This window comes from Amblyomma mixtum, chromosome 1, assembly GCF_055824585.1.
Source record: "Amblyomma mixtum isolate Tamu chromosome 1, ASM5582458v1, whole genome shotgun sequence".
In the NCBI taxonomy this organism is placed as follows: domain Eukaryota; kingdom Metazoa; phylum Arthropoda; class Arachnida; order Ixodida; family Ixodidae; genus Amblyomma; species Amblyomma mixtum.
The window spans coordinates 318094909-318118143 of NC_143012.1; the positions used below are offsets into that span (position 1 = coordinate 318094909).

At 43.8% G+C, this 23235-nt stretch overlaps 1 protein-coding gene across 2 annotated transcripts in view; it reads left to right on the forward strand.

Moving 5' to 3' along the window:
* LOC149372615 (sorting nexin-17-like) overlaps positions 1-22960 on the forward strand; it is a 30344-nt gene extending 7384 nt beyond the window's left edge. The window contains exons 4-13 of one of the 2 annotated variants that reach the window (XM_089567140.1): positions 713-888; positions 2154-2241; positions 2599-2683; positions 3932-4094; positions 4655-4795; positions 5652-5714; positions 6106-6240; positions 8608-8814; positions 14952-14999; positions 16371-22960. In XM_089567140.1, the coding sequence (XP_089423266.1) occupies positions 713-888; positions 2154-2241; positions 2599-2683; positions 3932-4094; positions 4655-4795; positions 5652-5714; positions 6106-6240; positions 8608-8814; positions 14952-14999; positions 16371-16457 (1193 nt within the window). In that variant the 3' untranslated portion in view covers positions 16458-22960. The remainder of the gene's footprint in view (positions 1-712; positions 889-2153; positions 2242-2598; positions 2684-3931; positions 4095-4654; positions 4796-5651; positions 5715-6105; positions 6241-8607; positions 8815-14951; positions 15000-16370) is intronic. The other variant, XM_089567141.1, reaches the window with a different exon arrangement.
* Positions 22961-23235: the final 275 nt, after the last annotated feature.

The following is a 23235-nucleotide window of genomic DNA, read 5'->3' on the forward strand; positions in this document are numbered from 1 at the left end:
GATAACATATTCACTAATATTCTGAATTGATCAACACCACAAAATAAATAAAATCAATTAAATATCCCCTGTGCCCCTTGGTGTCTGTGGCTGTTGGCTTCTTTCATGTTTATAACGAGCCCCTCATTCCCCTTCCCTTGTTTGCTTAATTGCTTAGTGAGGGCCTCGGTTCTGGCAGCCTTGACGCCATAGGAAGCATAAGAGGGTTCTCACGCAGCTTCCACCCTCTCCGTTCGATGACGTTCTACGTCACACCTGCGGTAACTCAGGACGTTCTACGTCCGCCGCTTATGAACATGGGTGGCGCTGATGAACACTCTCAAGGTTAGGTTACTTGTAAACATAAATACCCCCGAAAGCAGAAGATTTGACAGCCGTCGCCGTAGCTCAGAGGTAGAGCACCGGACGCGTAATTCGGAGGTCGTGGGTTCGGATCCCACCGGCGGCAGTGGTTGTTTTTTCTGCTTTTCTAATCAATTAGCTTTAAGCGATAACATATTCACTAATATTCTGAATTGATCAACACCACAAAATAAATAAAATCAATTAAATATCCCCTGTGCCCCTTGGTGTCTGTGGCTGTTGGCTTCTTTCATGCCTGTATTACTTGTTTGTCAGTCACTCAGCCGAGGCAGCTGGTTGAAACAGTGATGGATGGCCACTTAGTCACTGCGGGGGAGGGGCTGCTCACAGTGTGTGCCTTGTTCCGCAGCCAGTCAAGATGCCCGTGTGTCTTCTGACGAGGCTTTCACGGGCTTCCTGCTGTCTGCCCAGCAGGAAACCATGGGTGCACCTCCCAAGGATGTTCACTTTGATGTGTTCCTCATGAACTGGCAAAAGGTCACCGTCTCTGTGCTCTCAACAGATCCCACCGATGTGGTTATGGATGTGAGTTGCTTTTATTACTAAAAGGGGGTGGTGATTTAAATTTATTCACATCTGGATGCGAATCTCTCTTCTCACATGCAGATGATGGCAGTTAGAAAATGATGGTCAGGCAAGCCTAAGCTTGCCAATCAAAACTGTTTATCTGGCTCAAACTTAGTTGGAGGAGGACGAAAACATAATAACCTGTCCCTGCAAAACTGAGCAGAAATTTAATAGGGCTTTTGAAACACACGCGCAGTCAACAGTTGTTGAAAACAGAATCTCTGTGGCTTACAGCCAGCTCTGGTTCATAAACATTTCTGAGCATTCTGGCTTGTTCATTGGTTACTGCCACTGTCTGAGAAACTGCAGTTGTCACTGTGGCCTGAGGACAGGCTGGTACTGCCAGCATGCCTTTCATTGAAACAGAAATATGACAACACCACATGCGATCTAGAAGCAAACGTGGCAGCACCAAGTGGCACTGTGGAACAGTGCAGATTGGTGTACTTCTATAAGTGCCTTCAGTCATCGTGACTGCAATGTTCTCTCTTCTGGGAAATTCCACCGCGGTGGCTATGAGGTCATGGTGCTTGGCTGCTGACCTGAAAGACGCGAGTTTGATCCCAGCTGCAGCGGTCACATTTCGATGAAGGCGGAATGCTAGAGGCCTGCGTTCTGTACGATGTCAGTGCATGTTGAAGAACCTAGCTGGTCGAAATTATCCAGAGCCCTTCACTACGGTGTCCCTCATAGCCTGAGTCTTTTTAGGGTGTTAAATCTCATAAAACCATCTTTTCTGATGAATCGGTTTTTGTCTCATTTCTGTTGCTGTCTTGGTTAGCTGCCTACCAGGATTGTGCGTTTAATTGAGTCATAAATAGCTGTTCTGGTTCAGACCATCTAACTGGGGTTCAGTTGCAGCCGAGTCCTGGGCCAGCAATGTTCACAAGACTTGCAAATTATTTGGGTCAGCTGAGAATTTTACTAAGCCAAAAGGTATCCTGGTCATATGTCTACTGAGTAATCCTATTTACTTTTTTGTTTGTTGAACTGGATAATTGACAAAATTGGGCTTTCTTAGAAAAAAGTTTGTCCTCAAAATGCTTAAAGTTAGTGAGCTGTCAGCACTTGATCATGTATATTACAAAGTACGATCTGCGCAGTGTTTGTAACAAGAATAAATTGTGTAGGTGTTTGGTCATTGCAGCTTTGTTAGTCTTGTTTGGATCCACTGCTACATTCGTTGATACTCACTGACACTTGAAATTCTTTCTTCCATGCAGGCTGTAGCAAGGGAGATTGGATTGCCCACGGACCTTACTTGCTATTTTGCTTTATTCTTAGTAAAGAGGTCAGATGTGGATATGATCAGTGAGTACCTTCTTTATTTATGTACATGTAATGAATTTCACAATTTTGCTGCTGCACCTGTCATTTTCTTTTCCAAGGCTTGCATGTACAGAGAGACAGGCCTGAGAAAATAAAACATCAGACATTCTGGATTCAGCACAAATGAAAACCCTGCTTGTGTCTCAGCTTCCGATATTTAAGTTTACAAAGTGTAATTATTTGTTTTTCTGAGTGAATGTTAAATTTTTTTAATGGGGTTTAGTGTGTAGACAACTTGCTAGTGCTTTTTTGGGGGCAAGGACATAATTTTTTTTCTATCTTGTTGAAAACTGCAGTGTCCTTAACTATGTCCTGGCACATTTCTTCTCTCTCTCACAGTCAAAAAACGGCTAGAAAACTTTGAGGCACCTTATCTCTCCCAAACATCAGCTGGGCCCGGACATTGTGTAGTCATTAGGAAAAGGTAAGGTGGCACATGTATGCAGGCTTTCCCTTTCAGTGTGGACTCTGCGTGATAGTATAAGTATAGCACACATTTCATTGACCAGGTTTATAACTTATTTTGACCAAGGCCAACTGGCCTTGTAGTTCAAAATATTAAGGCAACTAGGATGCCAGAACGCAGTGCATAGTGTCCTAATGTTTACTTGATATGTATGGTTCTTAGCCAAGATGTTTGAATTTCGTGCTTTTATAAAGTTGAAATGGCTAGTGCAGTAAAAAAACTGGAAGAGACACTTAAGCTCTGCCTTAAGGGTATTACACTGTGGCATCAGTGGGTTAATGGCCACATTTTCATAATTGATCATTTCTACTTTTCATCATGCATCGCTGGAAGTCCTCAAGCCACTCCTGGCGCAGTGGTGCAGCGGTTAAGTGTTGCTCCGCGGCCCTGTGATGGCAGGTGCTGCCACTGTCGATGCTTGTGAGACTCGGGTTGCTCCCCCCCCCCCCCACAAACTCTCGCGTCTTGCAACCAGTCATTAATTTAACTGCCTCCTGCCACTGTGGGCGGTTTGCTCACAATCCGGTGGGCAGGTTATAATGGCATCACAAGATCATGTGACCCGGGGGGCCCACCTCTCATCTAGGTGGGATACGTAGGTTGCTTCTCTGGGAATTTTTCGCTCACTCTGCCGCTGTTGAGTTTTCCGCTGAATGGGGCCCCTAGCACTATTGCATTAGAACCAGGCTGCTTTCGTAATTGAGATGACTGTTATAGCAGCCAGTTGTGAACAATCAAGAGGCAGCTCACATTGGCGCCCTGAAATTTTGGGTGTTGAACTGGACAGTGTTTCTGGCCTCCTGGCCTGTTTCAAGGCCATGGAGTTTTTGTTCTTGAGGATGGCATAATTGTAATGTGCTTCAGAATGCCCTTTAATGGATAGGCTCCCCTTTTTTAACTTGTGCTTAGTTGCGCACTCTTCAAACGTGACAGGTTGTAGACAATCCTTGTGTAGTCATGTCCTCTGTACCTAGATGAATACTTTTCGCCATTTCTCTGTCTGTCATGTTCAGGCAGGGGCTTATTATTTTTATTTCTTTTTTGGTTGCCCCAACCTATTCTTTGTCTGTCCTGTTAAATGATGCAGCACTTAACTGCCCAACTGATTAGTGCCCACATGGTGTTGTCAAAAAACTGCAGGGCTGTATGTTTACCTTAGCTCCATACGTGGTGGTAATTTCACCTTTGTCGTGCCTCTTGTGACAGCTATTGGGACAGCAGCTGGGATGATGCCTTGATGGACGACCGCATAGCCCTGAACCTGGCCTATGTGCAGACACTGAGTGATGTGGAACGTGGCTGGGTTGTTGTACCAAAGGACACTCAACGACAGCTGGCGACTCTTCAAGCCAAGGGCTCCAAAAAGGAGGTTTGCACCCTCTCATCCCTTCTGACTTTTTAACTTCCAACTTCCTGCCATACTGCCTGCATGTGTCTTGACTTGCAGATACAGTGTAATCTCGTTACGGCAGATCCGGTTACATTTGATGCTCGGACATAACGTACTTGTTTGGTTAATCTTCCTATCATTGCCACTGAATGAACTTCGTTTACTGCGGTTTTGGTTGCAACATACATTCGGATAGAGCAGACTCAATTAGGTGACCAGTAAGCTAGTTTGGGCTTCGTTGCAACAGAATTTTCGGCAGCGAATGCTTAACTTCAAGTACTCTTCTGTGTGACTTGGCGACGCATGTGTCAACAGCAGCAGCTACGATAGCAGCAGAACTTCTGCGCATGAATGGTCTCTGAATAAAAGGAGACCACTTGCCCAACAAAGTGGCATGCTGGCAGAGTAGTTAGTTGGATGCCAGCAATGCTAGCTTATTGTGCCTGTGCTTGTTTTCTGCTCTTACATGCACAATATGTGGTGCTGCATCATAACAAGTGAATATGTCTTGAAGCGTATTTTGCCCTTCAATTCTGCAGTATCTGCAACTGGCACGCACCCTCAAGTATTACGGCTATCTCCAGTTTTCGCCCTGCTTCTGCGACTATCCACAGCCTGACACTCGAGTTCTCATCAGCGCTGGTGGTAGAGAGCTCAACTTTAGGCTTGCCTTAGCACAGGTAAATTAGCATTGTTAGTTATAGTAGTTTGCTGTTCTCAATTAGCCTTTTTATGCATGTCACCACAACAGAGAGTCATGAGCGGTTAATTCCAAGTATTATGCCTGATTTCTTTACGAGGCCCTTAACCCGAATTGCACTGGAAATGTTTTTGGATCGCATCAGGCAAAGGGGATTGTGGGAAAATTGCTCCTGGTGAAGCAGGTGGAGTTAAGGGTACTGAGTTGTTGCCAGCATTTAAAGTAGTTAACTCTGTACTTGGTGTGGTGAAGCTTACCTTGGCCCCATCGTGCCTAGCTTGTGCTCGCCACACGGTGGTATGTAAGCATGTGCCACTGTCTTGTGTTACAGAGGAACTCCGTTCCTTATCCTTTTTGACTCCAAAAGTCTCCTTTCTCAACTGCACCAGTTTCTTGCTCTCTTGTTTTCTGCTATTACCTGCTAACTAGCTGCAGTAACTAATTTGCCTGTGGCTAATGCAGAGCACATAAAAGTATGACACCTCAGTGCTTACCAGTGGAGCCACCAACAGAGGGGGACCAGGGGGTTAGTACAGCTGCTGGAGTGTGCACATAGTCCTTGGTTTGACATTTATGGACTTCCTGTGGTGCTGTGGTTATAAACACTTGTCCAAGGTAATCAAGTTTAGGGGCCCTTTAAAATAAATTGTGAGCGCTAGAAGTTAGCCAAATGCATAAACTTCTTGTTTGTCACACGCATTTCTTACTGGTAATTCTTTAGCACTTCAGACATTTCACTCTAGCAATTTTTTAGAACGAGTGAAGAATTATGTTTGAGAAAGCTGAAAAAAGGCATATGTATCCACCTGCTCACGTGACGTGCTGGTTTTCTGCAGGACCAGTACAAAGAAATCAGCTTCCGAGTCACAAGGATACGATGCTGGCGGATCACAACTGCTGTGAGTTGCTATATGTCATCTGTGTAAATTATAACCAATATACTGCCCTTCAAGTAAATAAAGGCGCTTGAATTTGACTTCTTAGCCATCAACCATCTGTGGCTCAGTCTCATGCTTGTGGGAAGAAATTTAAGTTTCATTTATTGTGAGAAAAAAATAATGAGAAAGCAACCAGCACTCTGTGGAAGCAAGAAATTATTTCAGTTTGCTAGTCATAAAGAGGCAGCCTTTACAGTTTCGTAGTGTGAAGGTAGTTTTTGTCTTCCACACTTCATAGTTTTTATGGCGCTTCAAAACTTCTGTGAACAGTGTTGTCCATATCTTGACCATCTTTTCAAAGTCTTGGTGCCTCTGTTGTTGTGGCCTACTTACATTTTTCTCACTTCACTAGGTGATGGACAGCGCAAATGGAGAGTGTTCCGGAGACTCGCAAAACTCGGATGGGAAGCGCCACAGGCTGGAGTTATCGTTTGAGTACCTGATGAGCAAGAACAAGCTCCAGTGGATCACAGTAGTTAGCAGCCAGGTATGTGGTGATTCACGTAATGGTGATGACTCACCTGTTTAATAGACCTTATGCAAAATTGCTGCCATCTATCGGAGAAAAGAAGAACCAGTGGAAAGCCGCCATGTTGGAGGATGACTGAAGCTCGATCCGCCTCTGCTCTCTGGATTTAGGCGTGCTCCTGCGTTAGCTTCCTTAGTGTTGTGCTGGCTCGAAAATCTTATTTCCTGTCACTTGAGCCTGTAAACATGACTGAATGGTCACTCGACCTTTTTCTGCTGCCCAAGTTTCCAAATGACTTCGCAGACACTTACTACGCGTCCAAAACACACTTTCCGAACGCCACCGGGTAGGAGCTACAAGTTTTTCACGGAGTCCTACGTCAGTTTGCCGACGCTGAACACCAAGAAATGTACGAAGCAAGTGTAATTTTTGTTTACGGCTAAAAATGTGCGCATTTCGGTCTCGTTGGAGTCAGTTTTTATTTGGTTCGATACTTTTTACAAACGGGCGTCCCGCTTGATTTGTTGTTGTTGGGGTAGCGTTTTCTGTGTGTTGCGTCGGCGCCGAAAGCAAGCGATAGTAAATCTCACGCTCATGTTGGTAGTGTCGAAAAAAGTGGCCTGTCAACTTGCAACGCTTTTCATATTCCTTGAAAAGTTCATACAGGATTTGTTTGTTTGCCCTAGTGCCCTAAAGCCCCTAGTTTGCCCTAGTGCCCTAGACAGAGAGAGAAAACACTTTATTATTATTACCGGGCACAGAGACACCTAGGTCCCCACACGACCCCACTACACAAGTGTTTAGCATTCTTGGACTATCGCCATTAAAAACAGGTAGCCCGTGAATGCAGCAGTGTCTATGGTTTTACCACGACGAGCAAGCAGTTGTGCACCGAGATTTTTGGAGGATTCTACACGCGTTTTGCATTCCCGCTACTAGTTAGAACTATGGTACCGCTTGAGCGGCTTCTCTTACGGTCCTTTTTTTTTTATTTGTTTACACTACACACGGCTTCGTGGAAACCGGCCGGTTAAGTGAAATTGCTACATTCATACAAGCCGTCACTCCACAAAATAGGCACCTTTCCCTGGTCTAACAGAAATGATTGACTGACTTGCAGAGCGCAAACGTTCTTTGCCACGGGCACTTGACCCTTGCTAGTGTTTCCGTAGAAACAAATATTCACACTAAAAACTAACGCGTATAACCGCTCCAGCGGATAACGCCGGGAGCGACGGTTCTCACAAAGCGCGACCCGTACCACTGAACAGCTGATCACGATTACTCTCTTGCGAGGCCGATAATCGCAGCACTTCACGGCCAATCGCAGGAGAAAACAGCTTTTGTGTGATATTTTCGTCGTACCTTCAAGGCTTATTTCTGATTTCATTGCTACATGGCGAAACCGAAATGTGTTGGGTGATGTCTCGACATGTAGCGACGGTTCTGCAACATTTGTGCCGCGGATGTCGGGGATCGCAGTCCAAAAATAAATATGCGCTCAAATCAAGCGCTCTTGCCTTTTTTCCCTGGGCGTCTTTGTGACCCTGCTGCATACAGCAAGGCACTAACCAATATGTGGGCATATTGAGGACGGTGAAACCCGAGCGCCCGCGACGAGCGTGCACCAGTACGTGCTGTGAATCCGGCGGCTATCCTCAAACATGGCGGATCGCGCGCGGCGGCCGCTAGATGGCAGTGCATTTCGCATAAGGTCTATAGGCATGGCAGCACAGTGAGTTAGGTTGGGAAGGATTTCTTGAATGTGCACGGCAGTGGACGTGTGAGGAAGTGTGGCATTCTTTTGTCTGAGAAATATGGTTGTTGTGAGTTGATTATCTTTAACCAAACCACTGGCTTCTGTTTATTATAATAATTTTTAAATTTATCTTTCTATACCTCAGATGTCGCTGTAGGGATATTAAATGAGGGATAGGTCGTTACAGCATGTCTGACTTTTAAATGTGACCTTTAAAATGACCTTTAAATGTGCTTTATAGGTGTGGTGCTCTATTGTGCTCTATTAGAGGCACCCCCTTGTTGTTTTGTGCATACTTCACCTTTTTTTTTTTCCATGGTGTGTACTTATTCAGAGTTTATAAAATAAACTCTCAGTTGTGAATCAGTGCTTGTGGTGTCTGTCCTTTCTATGTGTGTCATCTTTTTGTGCTGTTTTTCCCAAGATTCTATACCGTCTAGTTCATATGTCAATTCTACTGCTTTTAACACAGCTCGCCATGGCCAAAACTTTCACTTCCCTCACTGGCCAGAGGGAAGAATGATATATACGAGTACCGTGTGGCTGCCTTTGATTTTCACTGTGCCTTGGTTCAAGCGAAGTAGCCTTTGAGAGGGGTGAGCGCTGCAGCGGTTTGTGTTGCGCAGGCGATCCTGCTGAGCGTATGCCTTCAGGGCATGGTGGGTGAGCTGCTGCTCAAGAAGCAGGGAGCTGACCGGCCTCAGTGCACCAACCCTCGCCAGAGGCCAGGCAGTGGTCGCCGGGGCTCGTGGAGCTTCCTCAAGCGCGATGGCTCCAGCTACCAGATCTCCGTCAGCCGGTCTGCATCCAGCGACGGCATTGTCCACGAGACTGTGAGTGCCACCTTTCGCAGCTTCGGTTGTCGCACTGCTCAGGCAACGGGGAGGGAAGGGAAGACACTTGTGCCCCGTATATCCTGTAATGACCGTTACCTCAGTGCCACTAGGTTAGACGGTGCACCATTTATTTATTTATTTATTTATTATACCCTCAGGGCCATTACGGCATTACAGAGGGGAGTGGTTACAAAAAATGAAATTTAACAAACAGGAGTTAATTAAACAGGCAAAGTACAAACATGACTACTACACATACATTGTTAGCTAAGGCGTTCAGGGAAAGAAAAAAAAAACAATAACACAGTATAAATACATCCTAGTTAAACAATGTTAGCTATGACATTCTTGAATAAATGATGATTGGTGATGGTGGCCGTCGAAGAAGGAAGGTGAAGGAAGGTGATTCCACTCATTCGATTTGCGTGGTATGAATGACTGAAAAAAAGTTTTTGTTCTGCAGAAAGGGATGCCAACCTTATGAATGTGATCTAGTCTTGATGATACGTACTGAGGGGGTGAGATAAGTTCGGTATGAAACTGCGGGTGATAGAATAACTTGTGAAAAAGGGAAAGGCGAAAAATTTTGCGACGTGATGATAAGGATGGTAAGTTAAGGCTAGATTTCATGGCACTGATCTTTGCTGTTCTGGTATAGTTAGAAAGAATGAAGCGAGTAGAGTTATTCTGAACCGTTTCCAAAGCTTGTGTTAGGTTTGTTAGGCCGGGATCCCAAATTGACGCGGCGTATTCGAGTTTGGGCCGTATTAGAGTTTTGTAAAGGAGTAATTTTAAAGAGGATGGTGCTTTAGAAAAATTGCGTCGTAAGTAGCCAAGCATTCGATTAGCATTGGATATTATATGCGCGATGTGAACGGCCCACGTTAGATCAGAGGTGATGTGAAGGCCAAGATACTTGTAAGTAGTTACCGGATCTAAAGGTGCATTATTAACCATAAGAGACTGGGCAGGAGCATGGGAATGGCTGTCTCCCCTGCTGCCGGATGCTACCAGTGTTTGAATGGTTACAAGCCAATTGAAGCATCTTTGATGCTCCATTGCACGGCGTCTCACTGAGGAGCATATCCTTCCACCTGTAGTACAGGCTTTCTGTAATCATGTAAGATAGAGCACTTATGCACTTGACAAACTTGGGGGAACATACTACAGTATGCTCACGATAATTCGAACTCGAGTAATTTGTAGTTTTGGTTAATTCAAACAAATTTCAATATCTTGGTTGGCTGGCTCTATTTCAATGCATTTTAAAGCCACTTAACGTCTATTAAGGACACTTATTGCGATCTGTTAAATTCAGTTAATTCAAATCTTTTGTCTTGCGCCAATGCTCCCGATGCGTGAAAGAGTGGCAACAGAGGTTGGATGCGTCATGTTTGAGGCACCGCGCGAGTTGACGATACTGTCCGAATATTGCATATGGGATGTTGGAATAGATCCAAAATACTATTTGTATGTGTAGATATCCATAAAGCAAATCCATAAAGCAAATGGCATTTAGTTCTGGTTCATTTTAAGGTGCACTTCTGATAATTCAAACAAAAAAACTCTGGTCCTTTGAAGTTTGAATTATTGAGAGAGTACAGTGTCTGGATTTATTGTATCCTAGACAAAATCTTCCTTCTCATTCCCCAATATGTCTTGGGAGTTCAGGTACCCATTCTAGGTTAACTTTAATTTGGAAGGTGCTTGTTCATGTAACCGTTGAAAGCTGTGCAAACATGGTCTGCTAGCATGCTTGCTTAGTAGCTTCAGATTATCCCTTGGCTATCCGAGCACGTGGTGATCTCTGTTGTGTGCCGATGAAATGGGATGGCTTCTAGGATAGCTTGAGTCTCTGCTGCAAGGATAGATAGCATTCCTGAGAGTGCCATCGTTGTCATAGGATGTGGGCTCACAGCCATGGTTAAGCTGATGTCCTCCTAGTAGTGGGTATCATTGTACTAGGTGTCGTGGCCTGGAATTCCGAGGTAGAGATCTCTTTGTTAGAGGTCCTATCTTCTGCTTTTATCACTCTTGTGTGCGTCATATCTCTGGCACTTGACCACAACTTGCGGTGCAGAAGAAGTCTGAATATTGTGTTCCTGATTGGTGTGCTACGAGTAATTTTGCAATCGTGTGCCATTTTGGTGTAGTAACAGATGGACATGTGGGCATTTTTTCGTTTTCTCCAGTAGTACAGAAAGACAGGTGCAGATCAGTACAATGGCGCATTGTTCGCACATAGATAAAATTGCTTATCTTTGATTGTCGTCCTTATTTGTGGGTCAGCTCTCTTGAGTGGAAAGTGGGTGTCAGTGTTCTCATGCTCTCATCTTGATTGCACAGAAATTATAGCCGTTCGTACGGTTGTATATGGCCGCCTTGTCCATATTCTGTTGTGCAAGTGATGGTGACAGTCTTGCGTTACAGTTTAGAAAAATCTTTTCAGTTCCTAGCTTTGCTGTTGCGGTTGCAAGTGTTCATTGAGCATAAAGGAAGCCTTTTGCTGCTCCTCCGGTAGAGGAGGAGGTTAGGTTGGAGCATGTGTAAGAAGCTTTGTATGCTGATTGATCTATGTCCCTAGGGGGCGGTATTCACCACAGTAGTGGCTTACTGGAAGTGAGCTACTTTTAAGCAAGTTTCACTTTTGCAAAAATCCTCCTAAACATTAGTTTGGCAGTGTTGTTGCTCTAGCTGAGAAATTATATTTGGTCCTAAGCATCAATGTACATTGACGTATCTCTTGTGAATAAATTTCGAAAAGGTAGAAATGGCAGGTGCACTTTAACACTTTACTTCACCTGATTTAATGGTTGAAAAATGAAGCCTAACACTCTAGACTCATGATGTCCAAAAGTGCACAGGGGAGGCATGGGGAGCCTGGCCATTTAGCTGTTATTAAAGGAGTATGTACACCAAATTTTTTTATTGTCTTCTTTGTAATGATGCGCAAGACATTGTATACATAGGTCACCACGTGGTGTTCACCTACGACTGCTAAATAATTTATAATTGAATTTCTTCGCTCCCCTGTTTCGGTTTCGGTTTTAACAGCAGAGCAATGGCTATGGCAACAAAGGTCAGTACATGTGAGGCATGAAAAAAACTGTAGTATAATTATTGCTTTGTCACTTAAATGCACTGCAACACCAAAGCCAGCCTGCCTCAGGAGCTGGAATCATGAGTGAAGAAGCAGTGACTGTATTGCAGGTTTCCTAGTGCCTTAGGTGACCTATACTGACCACAGTGGAAGAAAGGTGAGAGAGTGGCCGTTTCCCCTAGCAGCCGTTTCCCCTACCGACCGTTCCCCCTAGCGACCGTGTTCTCCTGACTATGAGTGCAAAAAGAGACAGTGGTTACATCAGCCGATGCAGTTTTCCTAAAACATGCTGCAAAGCCTGCCGCATACCTCAGCAACAGTGCATAGCTTTGCATTTCCATTCACAGAAAAAAAAAGCGGATCGAACGGTGCATCTTCTTAATTACGTTACAGTGCAGATGCAACAGTTCAGCAAAAAAAAAAAAAAAAATCTGTCAGTAGCAAGTTGTGCAACTTTAGGTAGCATTCAGAGCTACCTTATAGGCGGTAAGCTACCTTATGGCTACCTTATAAGGTCAAACATGAAAGACGGTGGCTCAGTGGTTACGGCGCTCAGCTGCTGACCCGAAAGACGCGGTTTCGATCCCGGCCGCGGCGGTCGAATTTCAATGAAGACGAAATTCTAGAGGCCCGTGTGCTGTGCGCTGTCAGTGCACGTTAAAGAACCCCAGCTGGTCGAAATTTCCGGAGCCCTTCACTACGGCGTCCCTCATAGCCTGAGTTGCTTTGGGACGTTAAACCCCAATAAACCAAACCAATTTTGGTTCAAACAACTGGCCTTTGTGTGATAAAATGAAGGCCTATCTTCTGCTGTTTCTATGAGACATCAGCTTTCCAGCAGCGCACGGTTACGCAAAACCAAACAGTTGTGGGGGAGCTTTGGGAAAACTGGTTTGGTTTGGTTTATGGGGTTTAACGTCCCAAAGCGACTGAGGCTATGAGAGACGCCGTAGTGAAGGGCTCCGGAAATTTCGACCACCTGGGGTTCTTTAACGTGCACTGACATCGCACAGTACACGGGCCTCGAATTTCTCCTCCAAAGAAATTCAACCGCCGCGGCCGGGATCGAACCCGCGTCTTTCGGGCCAGCAGCCGAGCACCATAGCCACTGAGCCACCGCGGCGGCCTTTGGGAAAACTGAGGGCACATGCACATTGATAGTTGATACTGCCGAAGCTTGCCACAGTGCATACGTGCATTGGCCTGATACCAAACATGTGCAGTACTGGTTGTGTTTCTGTGTTGCGAATGTAGCTTTTCGGTATCTGAACTTTTTTTTTTTTAAGCATTCAAGTAGACTGATGCCGGGTTTTTAAAGAGATCATTGGCATACCTGCGTATAATGTCTGACATTATTTTTCATAAGATGAAAAGTAAGAAACTGGGACCGAATTTTTTTTTTGTTATTGCATTATGTGCACAATTCAGAAATAAATTATTTCACCCTTCAGTTGGTACTGTAGCACGAGACACGTCACAGCTGGAGCAAAGTAAAGCTTGTACATGTTGGCAGGTGTATAGGCTTTTATCTGCTGCTCTCACACCCCTCTGAATGCATGTTACACAGTGCTCACTCAAGTGCTTTCAGGAAATGCTATTATATTAACAGTGCTCCTCGTAAACTTGAAGCTACAGTCAAGTGCAGCTATGCAATGAGAACGCAGCTGCTAGCACCTTCAACTGAGTGGTCACTCATGTGCTGTGATTCGGAATTATTGCCCGGCTTATGGGCAGAGATATAAAGGAACAACAGCCCTCCGACCAAGAGTAGCCGTTTCAAGCTGTTGAACATCGTATATGCATCAAATTCAAGTGCCTGTGCAAGGCACACCCACAGACACGCTAACAAAAGGAGCAACAAAAAGAGGCCCCCAGTACTGGTGCTGCCTCTTGTGGCTGAGCCATGTGTAAAAGTCGTACCAATTGGTCGTGCCTCGCGCCGCCGTCGGATCACTTCTCTTTCTTCCGCCATGATAGCAACCTTTAATGTCATAGCCATCACTCGGCTGCTGAAACTGGAACTGAAACAGCAGGTGAGAGAAGAAATTCAATTACAAATTATTTAACGGTCGTAGGTGAATAAAACAGGCTGATCTACGTACAGTAACGTCTTATGCATCATTAAAACGAAAAAAACATGCAACCAGAATTTGGTGTCTACAGTGCTTTGAGCTTGGTTTTTGTCCAAAAGGCAGGCAGCTGTTTAGGCATGGTTGCATTGTAGCAATGAGAGTTGTCTCTGTACCTGCCAGCTTCACTGCACACAAGGATGATGGTGTGAGAGCATTTCTTTAGCGACTGTTTAACAGGAAAAGTAAAAAGACCTTGGAAGCAGATTTGAAGTTTTGTTGTTAGGAACCTCGTGCTGCAGCAAATGTTTGCACTTTCTACACATGCCAAGCACACTTGCCGTGCTTGTGATTTTCTGGCTGCAGTATTGAGGTATCCTGCAGAAAAACCTAAAAGTTATTTGCTTCGTCCATTAACTCTTGCTGCCAGTAATACAGCTGCACTACAAGATTTTATTCTGTGTGTGATCATAGTGACAGTACTTAGAATTTGAAAAGAAAATGTCACATTGCAAAAAAAAAAAAATAGAAAGGCTGTGCAAACATGTTCGTTCTTTGGACCTGATGCTAATATGTTGTGTAGCGACTTCAGTAACATTTTGTAGCAACTTCAAAATGCTAAGCATGATATTTATGCCCCCCTTTTCTTTTTGACTTACTTTTATGACAATATGACTAGTTGTACCTAGCACGGTTTTAGCACATGTTGAGGGGGGGTTATTGAACTTGAAAAGAAAGTAAAGTCTGGAATATCTCTTTGAAGGAGGAACGGGGCATGGCACCCTGTTTGAGTGCTCTACACAGGATAAACAAGCTCTGTACCAGCAGGTTCACTGGCGTAGTTCACTAACTTCTGTCGCTGGACGGGGGGCCTGCAGTGTAGCTGCACAAGACTTGTCTTCCTATTGCTCAAATCAAGCTTTTTTTTAGTGCTGTGCTTTCATCTGCTGTCTTCATGTTTGTAGCGGGATGATGGCAAGTCTAGGACAAGAGAGCACACACGAAAGCTCAGCGTGAGTTTGCCTTGATCTGTGGCATGCTATGCAGCAGCCTTCTGTGGAGTGGAATGTTTGCATTTTCATGGTTTAATGGAAGGGAGGAAAATCTTTACTTATGAGAACCCAGGAGCAGTGACTTAAATTGCTTTGCACAAATTATCAGTGTAAGCACAAATGGGCATGCACTGTTTGTTCAGAAATGCTTGCTCTTGCAGCTGTTGATCTATGCTTCCTTTGTGTGTCTGTGGTTTGAGTGCTCTTTTGAAGAACTGCCAGTGATCCTTTTGTCCTGTGCTACCAAGAATGTTTTCCATTGAGCGAGCTTTTGCAACAAGCACTGTAGATTGGGTCAAAGAATTTTCCATACCTGGTAACAGGGGCTAAAAAATATAGAAAGGGTACTCTAAGGCACAGAAAAGCCATTCCTGTTTCTGGAGACAAATGTCATCTGCATAAACATCATCCATATTGTAAAGGTGTTTAAGCACTATTGCTTGAGAGTCCAGCCAGCATGAAGGAATGTAACTTAGTTTTCTGACATTGTGCTCAAGTTAGCATTGTTGTTCACTCCCAGTCATTCAGAATTGGTAGAAAATGGAATTGTGTCATGTTTTCAAGTTTGTACTAGGAGCATTCTCAGCAGCATGCTACAGCAGGTAATCCGTGGTGGCAGATTGTGTGCTCAGTGGTGGTAACATGTGAAACTTCTGTGTGAAAAGTTTAATGGTTCCAGCAAGTAGAATTGAATTTTCTCAGAATGCCATTCTTCAGAAGATGAATTAGTATGTTGTGGTAATTCAAGATTTATTCATGCTAAAACTTTAGCCACTTTCTGCTTCAGTGAAAAGTTCCACACTGCAGTATGTTTACAGAAAAAACATGGGCGGTACTAGTGATATGTGTAGCATCTGGTTATGGTGTTGCAGTTTTGAACCTTATGAAGACAGTGCTTTTACAAGGTATGATCCGTAGCATCCGTCCATTGGATGTATAGCAGCTACTCGAAGAAAATGCTCGATTCACTGCTCCTGTGTTCCATTTGCTGGTAGTCATGCCTGCACTTTTGAAAATGCATCTTTTCGTGGTAACTTCTTTATATTTGTAGTTTTTTCAAATTAAAGGCTGCCGTACAGTTAAGGAAAGTACTATGTTGCACGGTGTGCTTGCATATCAAGAAAGGGAAGGAAGATGAATTCCTTTGGACACAGGCATGCTGACAGCATGTGCTTTAACACTTTGCCTGGTGCCTGCTTAATCACTGTTATGGGTACTGCTTCCTTGGATCGTTCGGGTGTGCCTTGGTGTGGGATACTAACTCGGTTAACAGTTATGTATGGAATGTGCTGTTGCGCATGTTAACTTGTTCTTGCTCTGCACCCTTTCCAGGACTCCAAGCGGAACAGCGGTGTCACATCCCCAAAGGCAACCATGGAAAACGATGCATTTGAAGGCATTGGGGATGATGACCTCTGAGCATCGCTTTGTGCAATTCTCCAGAAGGAAGCGCCCGGTGTGAATTGTGAGCTGCTCTTACATGGATGGGGAGGGTGGAGAGCCCAAAACACAGTATAGTTGGGACTCAACCGTGCCCTTAGCCCCATGCTGCAATACTTTCGGAATTTGGGCAGACATGAAGCGCCGAAATGGCTTCAAAACCTTATATATAGCATAGTTGTTTATATCTTGCTGCTTGCCAGCATCTGCCGGCCACAAGAGAAATGCATTTTGGGCAAGTGAAGTCCTGTTAGTCTTGAAATGAGCAAAGAGGAAAATTAAGGGCGGCTTCTCCGGTCCTTTTCCATGCCCGTGATTTTGTGTTACTGTACACTACAAGCGAGGTTCTTCTAATGCTCATCCATGTGTCTTTATGGCCGCAGTGCTTAGTAATCCCTTTATTATGATTATATTCCTTTTTACATGTAACCACATTGTACACACATGACAAGGGCTTGTGCTCTGCACCTTTAACTATGAAGGCAAGATGACATTGGAGCAATGCAGCAGAAGGACATGTTACACAAGAAGCTTGCACAGTTTGAGGCATTCCTCCACAGCTACAGGATCTGCACACTTGTCTTGCTAAGGACTGCTTCTTTTAATCATAATTATCAAGGATAGGTGAGATATTTTTTCATCACCAGTATGCAATACAAAGATTTCTGACCTATGAGAGCAAACATCATTCACCGTGACATCGTTCTTGGGTGAAAGTAATGTTTGTGTTTATATGTGCTGCTGAGAAGTCTTGTTGGCAGTCTGCTGTTGTGCCGGGCTAGTTGTCGCACTTGCCTGCATTGCATGCACACATATTAGTGTGGTGTCGTGTGCGCCTCTTTGATCCAGGATGTGGAAACCAAAACTTCACAGAGTAGAAATTCTATTGCTTATGAGGAATCACCTGTTTGGCGCACACTCCCATTTGTGGCAGCCAGTACTATAGCTTTGGAGTGTGTGCATAAAACATAAAAAACAAAAACTGCCTGAAAACTTACTGCGTTGCAATGCAAGCAATTCTGTGCACAGATTCCAACAGTTTGCTGCATGGGGCTTTTGGTGTTTGCATTTTGCGACCAATGTGGCTGGAATGTGATGCTTTTGGTACAGAACATTCATGTGGGCCAGTACTATATGCAGATTCAAGGTAAAACGTATACTGCAAATACATGGGACACAGGAAGATGCTCGGGGTGTGTGAGCTGAATTGAGTTTAGAAATGAAGTTACCTAGGAAAAGAATGGATCTGAGAGTAACGGAAAATAGACAAAAAGCCTACCAAAGAGCATACAAGGGCACAGAACAAAAAGCAACCATGTAGACACTGACATGTTAAGCTTCCCATTGAAACGATGTCGAGTTCAGCACAGTTAAAAATGCTCGACTTGAGGTGGTATGCATAGTGATAGAAGTTAGCTTCATTCATAAAGTCAGTGAGGCGTGTTCAGCTATTTCTAAAAGTGATATAGTAGTGAAAGCTCATTAATTCGAACCTCGATAATTCAAATTTTTGGATAATTCGAACTATACTACTTGGTACAGCCAAGCTCCATAGAGAGCTGAGTACAAAAAAGCCCGTTAATTCGAAATCGAGTCGGTTCCGCTACAGATAATTCGAACTGCGCTCCGCCGCATCTGGGCAACTTGGCACACAGCACGTGCCCCCCCCCCCCCCTAAAAAAAAAAGCACATCCGCATAGTTAGAGGCTGCGCTAGTCCTAAACGAGGGCAGAAGATGGAACTAGATAAAACCGGGGAAGATAAAACCGCGGGCGGCTGCCTACCCTCTTTTCCGCGCAACCTCCGGAAATCGCAACTAAATACTCGTTAATTCGAGTCCTGTTAATTCGGAAATTCGGATAAGTACTGTCAGCGTCCCAGCCAACGCCCATGAAGGCTATGACTTCGAACGGGCGCTACAAAGTACATGCCAAAAACTTTTTTTTTTTCTTTAGGAGTGTTGTCCATCCTTCCACCCATCAGTCCCCAACGGAAGCACGCGGTCAGCCGCGATCATGACGCCGGCTTTTCGCATCGTTCACTGCAAAAGGCGTTTGCTGCTATCGCGCGTTCCAATGATTGAGTGGCACTAGATGGCGTCCGCCCCAATAACCCATGGCACGATAAGGCGAACCCACTGAAAACGAGCTTGCAGGCTTGCACAACCGGACAAGCGCTGGCACTCTGCCAAAGTTCGCTTCCCCCCTTGCACTAGAGTAAACACACCGTGATGTTATCGCTGCGCAGCATCTTGGCGTGCCGCCAAGAAATGCGTTGTGGACCGTGACGTGCCAAATGGAGGGAAGCGTTAATGGCTGACGCTTTTTTTTTTTTTCCGATTCTTAGGCAAAAATCGGGGGTGGGTTGGTTTATTATGCGAGTGGGTTAGGTTCGTTACGCGAGTAAATACGGTACATATACCGTAATTCAAATGTTCTTGTCAGTTTTTTCACGGTCATTCGAACATCGGATAATTCGAACATTTTTCCCGGTCCCGTGAAGTTCGAATTAATGGGCTTTTACTGTATTAGATTTTCAAAGGGAACTTGATATTGCTAGGTCTCACATAGCAGCTGTTTGCTCTGTACACTTGGGCTATTCTTTGGTGGCGCTGTTTTTTTTTTTTGTACTTATATTCACATTTGTCCATTTTATTGAAGGGCTTCAGCTGCGAGTGTAGCATGTGTCTTGGGTGTGTTCCTGTGTCGCGTGTTTCTCGTGGTACCGGTTTATCCACCGCTTCTCGTGTTTTGTTCTTACCGTCATCTTTGCTTAGCTTTGACCAGTGGCTGGCGTGAGGTGGGACTGGTGTGTGTCTTCCTTTGCGGCATGAACTGCCCTTCGGCAGCTTGCAACTTGGCTCATGGTTTATGCCTGCTACTATTGCTCCGACATTCCTCATGGAAACATTGTGTTGGGTCTCCTTTACAAAGCCTGGGATGTGGGTTTGTGGCCTGTTTGTGACATTGTGTACATATCTGATGCTGGAAGAGTGATGTGAGTTAATGATTTCTGGATGCAGAGTTTAGGCGCAACTATGGACACGACCGGTGGGATGCCCGAAATGTGACCTGACCTTGTTTTGTACTCTGGCTGTTGGTAGCATCTCTCAAGCACGTGCACTTGAGGTGTACATATGACAACGAATTTAAGAGGTGTAAAGTGTCAACATTTTGTTTTTATGGGGAGGGGCAAGCACTTTTCCGCTTCTGTTTTGATGCTCTGAACAGTTAAGTTAGGCTATAACTATGCTGTGACTCATCATCATGATGATGATGATGATGATGATGCTTGAAATAGTCTGGACTTCCATTTCGCATGCTGCAATCTGGGTTAAACTTGTTATTGTTGCCAGTGGATGTTTTTGTTTTGCATCATAGTTTTCTCTGTTGCACCTATTCTGTATCCTGTTGTGCAACATCAGTGCAGCTTTGATGAAATGAGGTGTGTAATATGTCCAGATGTCCTGCCGTGTTGAGATTTATTTACCTGCTTTTGATGTTTTGTGTAGCTTGAAAAAATTGTGGTGGTTTTGTTTCCTCTAGAAAATGCTTAAGGCAAGGCCACATGGTTTTTAAGTGCTGAGATTAGTCTACATGGTGTGTACTTTGTGTAATGTTGTGTCTGGGTGTTTTGTGTACAGCATACCTGTTTCTCTTACTGGGTTTAGACGCTGCTTTAGTTTGTTTTTTTTTTTGTGTAGGAGCCAAGCCAAATGTGCTGTGAAGTCTATATTGTTGTATCGTCATATTGTCATCTGCTTCACGTGGTGAGCTTGCCAGTATTGGTCTTTAGCTGTTCCTTTGTCTTCTTGCAAGCAAAAGCTGCTTTTTATTCACGCCATTATACCCGTGTCTGCTTTTAACATTTAAAGTGCATACCTTTTCAAGCATAGAGTGGCTGCAATGCTCGAAGTTGCCATATTGATTTCGATGTTAAAAATGTGACGAATTGACTCTTCTTGTTATAATAATGTTCTGTCATGTGTAGTAAGAAAGGTTCCTTATTGTTTTGGAAAAAAAAGAAAAGCATCTAGCTTTTAATGTGTGACATTGTACATGAGAAAACAATGTGCAGTTGCAGCTACTGTAATGATGTGTATGACTGTTCTAATACACCTGAAGGTGGTGCCAAAGCATTGATAAAGCATGCAGCACTCCTACCTGAGCGCACACATTTGTGCAGCGGTCTGAAAATTCAGCTCGTTACAGTTGTCATGACAGTTGATGCCTATGAGCATTATTGCTTTCCAGTGGTAGTATGCCATTCTTCGTGTTGTAATACAAGTTCTGACTTCAAAAACTCACTGCCAGCTAGCTGTTAGGAACACTTAACTATGATGAAACATGGTGTAGATGCAGTTTCTGGGGCAATATCGCTTGTTGATGCACTACGAGCATATTGTGATGGTCTCAACGGTCATGGATTTTTGTCTGTTTGATTGTGGGATACTGATTAAGTGGCTTTCCGAATCAGAGGGAAAACTTCGTCCTATAAAGATTGCTTTTAAATACCAAGCCGGCACCTTTGAGTCAGTTGTGTTGGAGAAGCTGTCATTGGCAGTAAGATCTGATTAAGAGCAGTATGTTGCATGGTAAGAAGGAACTTGTAGTTTAGGCTATTTCTTTTTCTCAGAAGAAAAAAGAAAGAAAGGTTGAATGGGTACCAATTAATACCTACGTAAAAATGTTTCACGTGTAGGTAATTATGAACGCTCGTTCTATCAGCAAGTAATCAGAACTATTTTCTTCCGTATAACAGTTGCACTTGCACTTTTGACTGTGTTGCTTGCTGCAGTGAACTGCAGGTTTTTCAATTAAGGGGGGAGTGAGAAACCATTGTCCTAATTTTTTTTGCCCCATTAATATGATGTGGAAATTTCTCTCATGTACGAGGAATTGGGAAATGTCTTGATGGTCAAGCTCATATTTTTATATTTTTTAGCAAGCTTGGTAGGCATGCAATCGCAAGAGTAGAGTCTATATGTTGCAGATGCAAGAGCTGGTCATTTCTTAGGTGTAGTTTGCATCACATGGCAGAAATACTAATGTGCGCTTTGTATACTGCTTGTACATAGGCTTGTATAAGGGAAGGAAATGATGAAGAAAGTTACATCTATACAAATATATAAATATATATATAAATAAATATGATGCATATTTTTTGTATGTGAGAGGGGACTTAAAAATTCCACTCAAATTGAATGGTGTGAATGATGATGTGGTAGTGTTTGTTATCAGCATGTTCCATTTTAGTGGAACTTGATGCTTGTGGGTGTTGCCATAGGTCACTGCTGACTTTTGTTTCTAGTTTTCTCTCCACAACCTTTGGTGCCAATTTCTGAAGAGTGTCTTTTTGACATGCTTTTTGTTTGCAAATGCTTCCTTATGCCAGTGTTCACTGTGGCATGCTCACTTACATTGTTGTTGTTGATGAGGCGAAGCAGATTTCCATACCGTGACTAAGTTAGCGCAAACCAAGCCGTCTTCTTTTTCATCACCTTGATGGTCGACGCTTGTTAACTGGCTATGGAATTGCACCTTGCAGTTTACGATAACGTTTTGGAGTTGCTTAATGCTCTTTTATCAACCACCAGGAGCCATATTCTGGAACGACTGGTTTCGGTGATTTCCTACGACTGTATACGTTTACTTCACCATATTTCTGTAGGTGTGTTTTGTTAGATGCGTCAAGGCATATTAGTTTTGTGTGCTAAGTCTATATTCAGCCAGAAAAGTGTTGCCAAAATGCATTTCTGGGTGTATCAAATATGTGGTATAAAAGACAACCTTGTTTTTTGAACAGGGCCAACTTGGGAATATTTATAATTCACAGTTAGGCAGCTGGCTGTTTGTCCGTTTTAATGGTGGAATGCAGGAGTCAGTTGTTTTTTATCCAGTCCATGCGAGTGTCCTAAAGAAAACAGTGATTTGAAATGTCAGTGAGACAAGCTTGTGGCTACCGATTTCATCTGACATGCCTTGTCTCAGTGCTCTGTCAAGTGGGCATAATCTGGAAGTAGCACCTCCAAAAAGGATCGTTCCAAATATGGCTGCTACCTTATGTCAGTATCTGTAAGTAGACATTGTAATCTCGAGGAAGGTATTAAATGGGGCTTCACAGCTTCGGCTATCAGTATCATTTCAAAGCAAGACGAGCTCAGTCTCACATTTGTCTTGTTTTCTGGTCTCATATTGAGCGGTGACAAACTGTGCAGTCCAGTCCAGTCCTGTTAGCTTACTGCTGCTTCTTCTTTTCTCACAATTTAGAGTGACATTTGTGTGCGTGGCGCATGTTTTTAATACTTTTCTATTGTGGATGTATCCATTTTTTCGTTGAGCTGTAGTCTTCTTTAATATACATGTTTATAACTGCAATGGTATGTGATAACAACTTTGACCTTGTATTTTCTCCACAGCTTTGCCGAGCATTTTGCTGGCAGTTTATATTCTCATTACATGGGTAATAAATTAACCCAGGCAGTGGACGTCTCCTGGTGTTGTTGTTGACAGCCTGCACTTGGTGTGGCTTGTCATGCCCTACCAATGCGTGACATGGATGCATATGGGATTAACTGCACCATTATATACCACAGATGAAAGCAGTGGCATTGGTAAGTACCTGTGCTTCTGAAAGAGTACAGGAGAGAAGTGCAGGACAACACACTAATGAATTACAGAAGAGAGGACAAGCGCAGTCACAAAAAATTTGGGACCTTCTTAACGATTGCTTAATGGAGGAAATGCTATGGCATTCA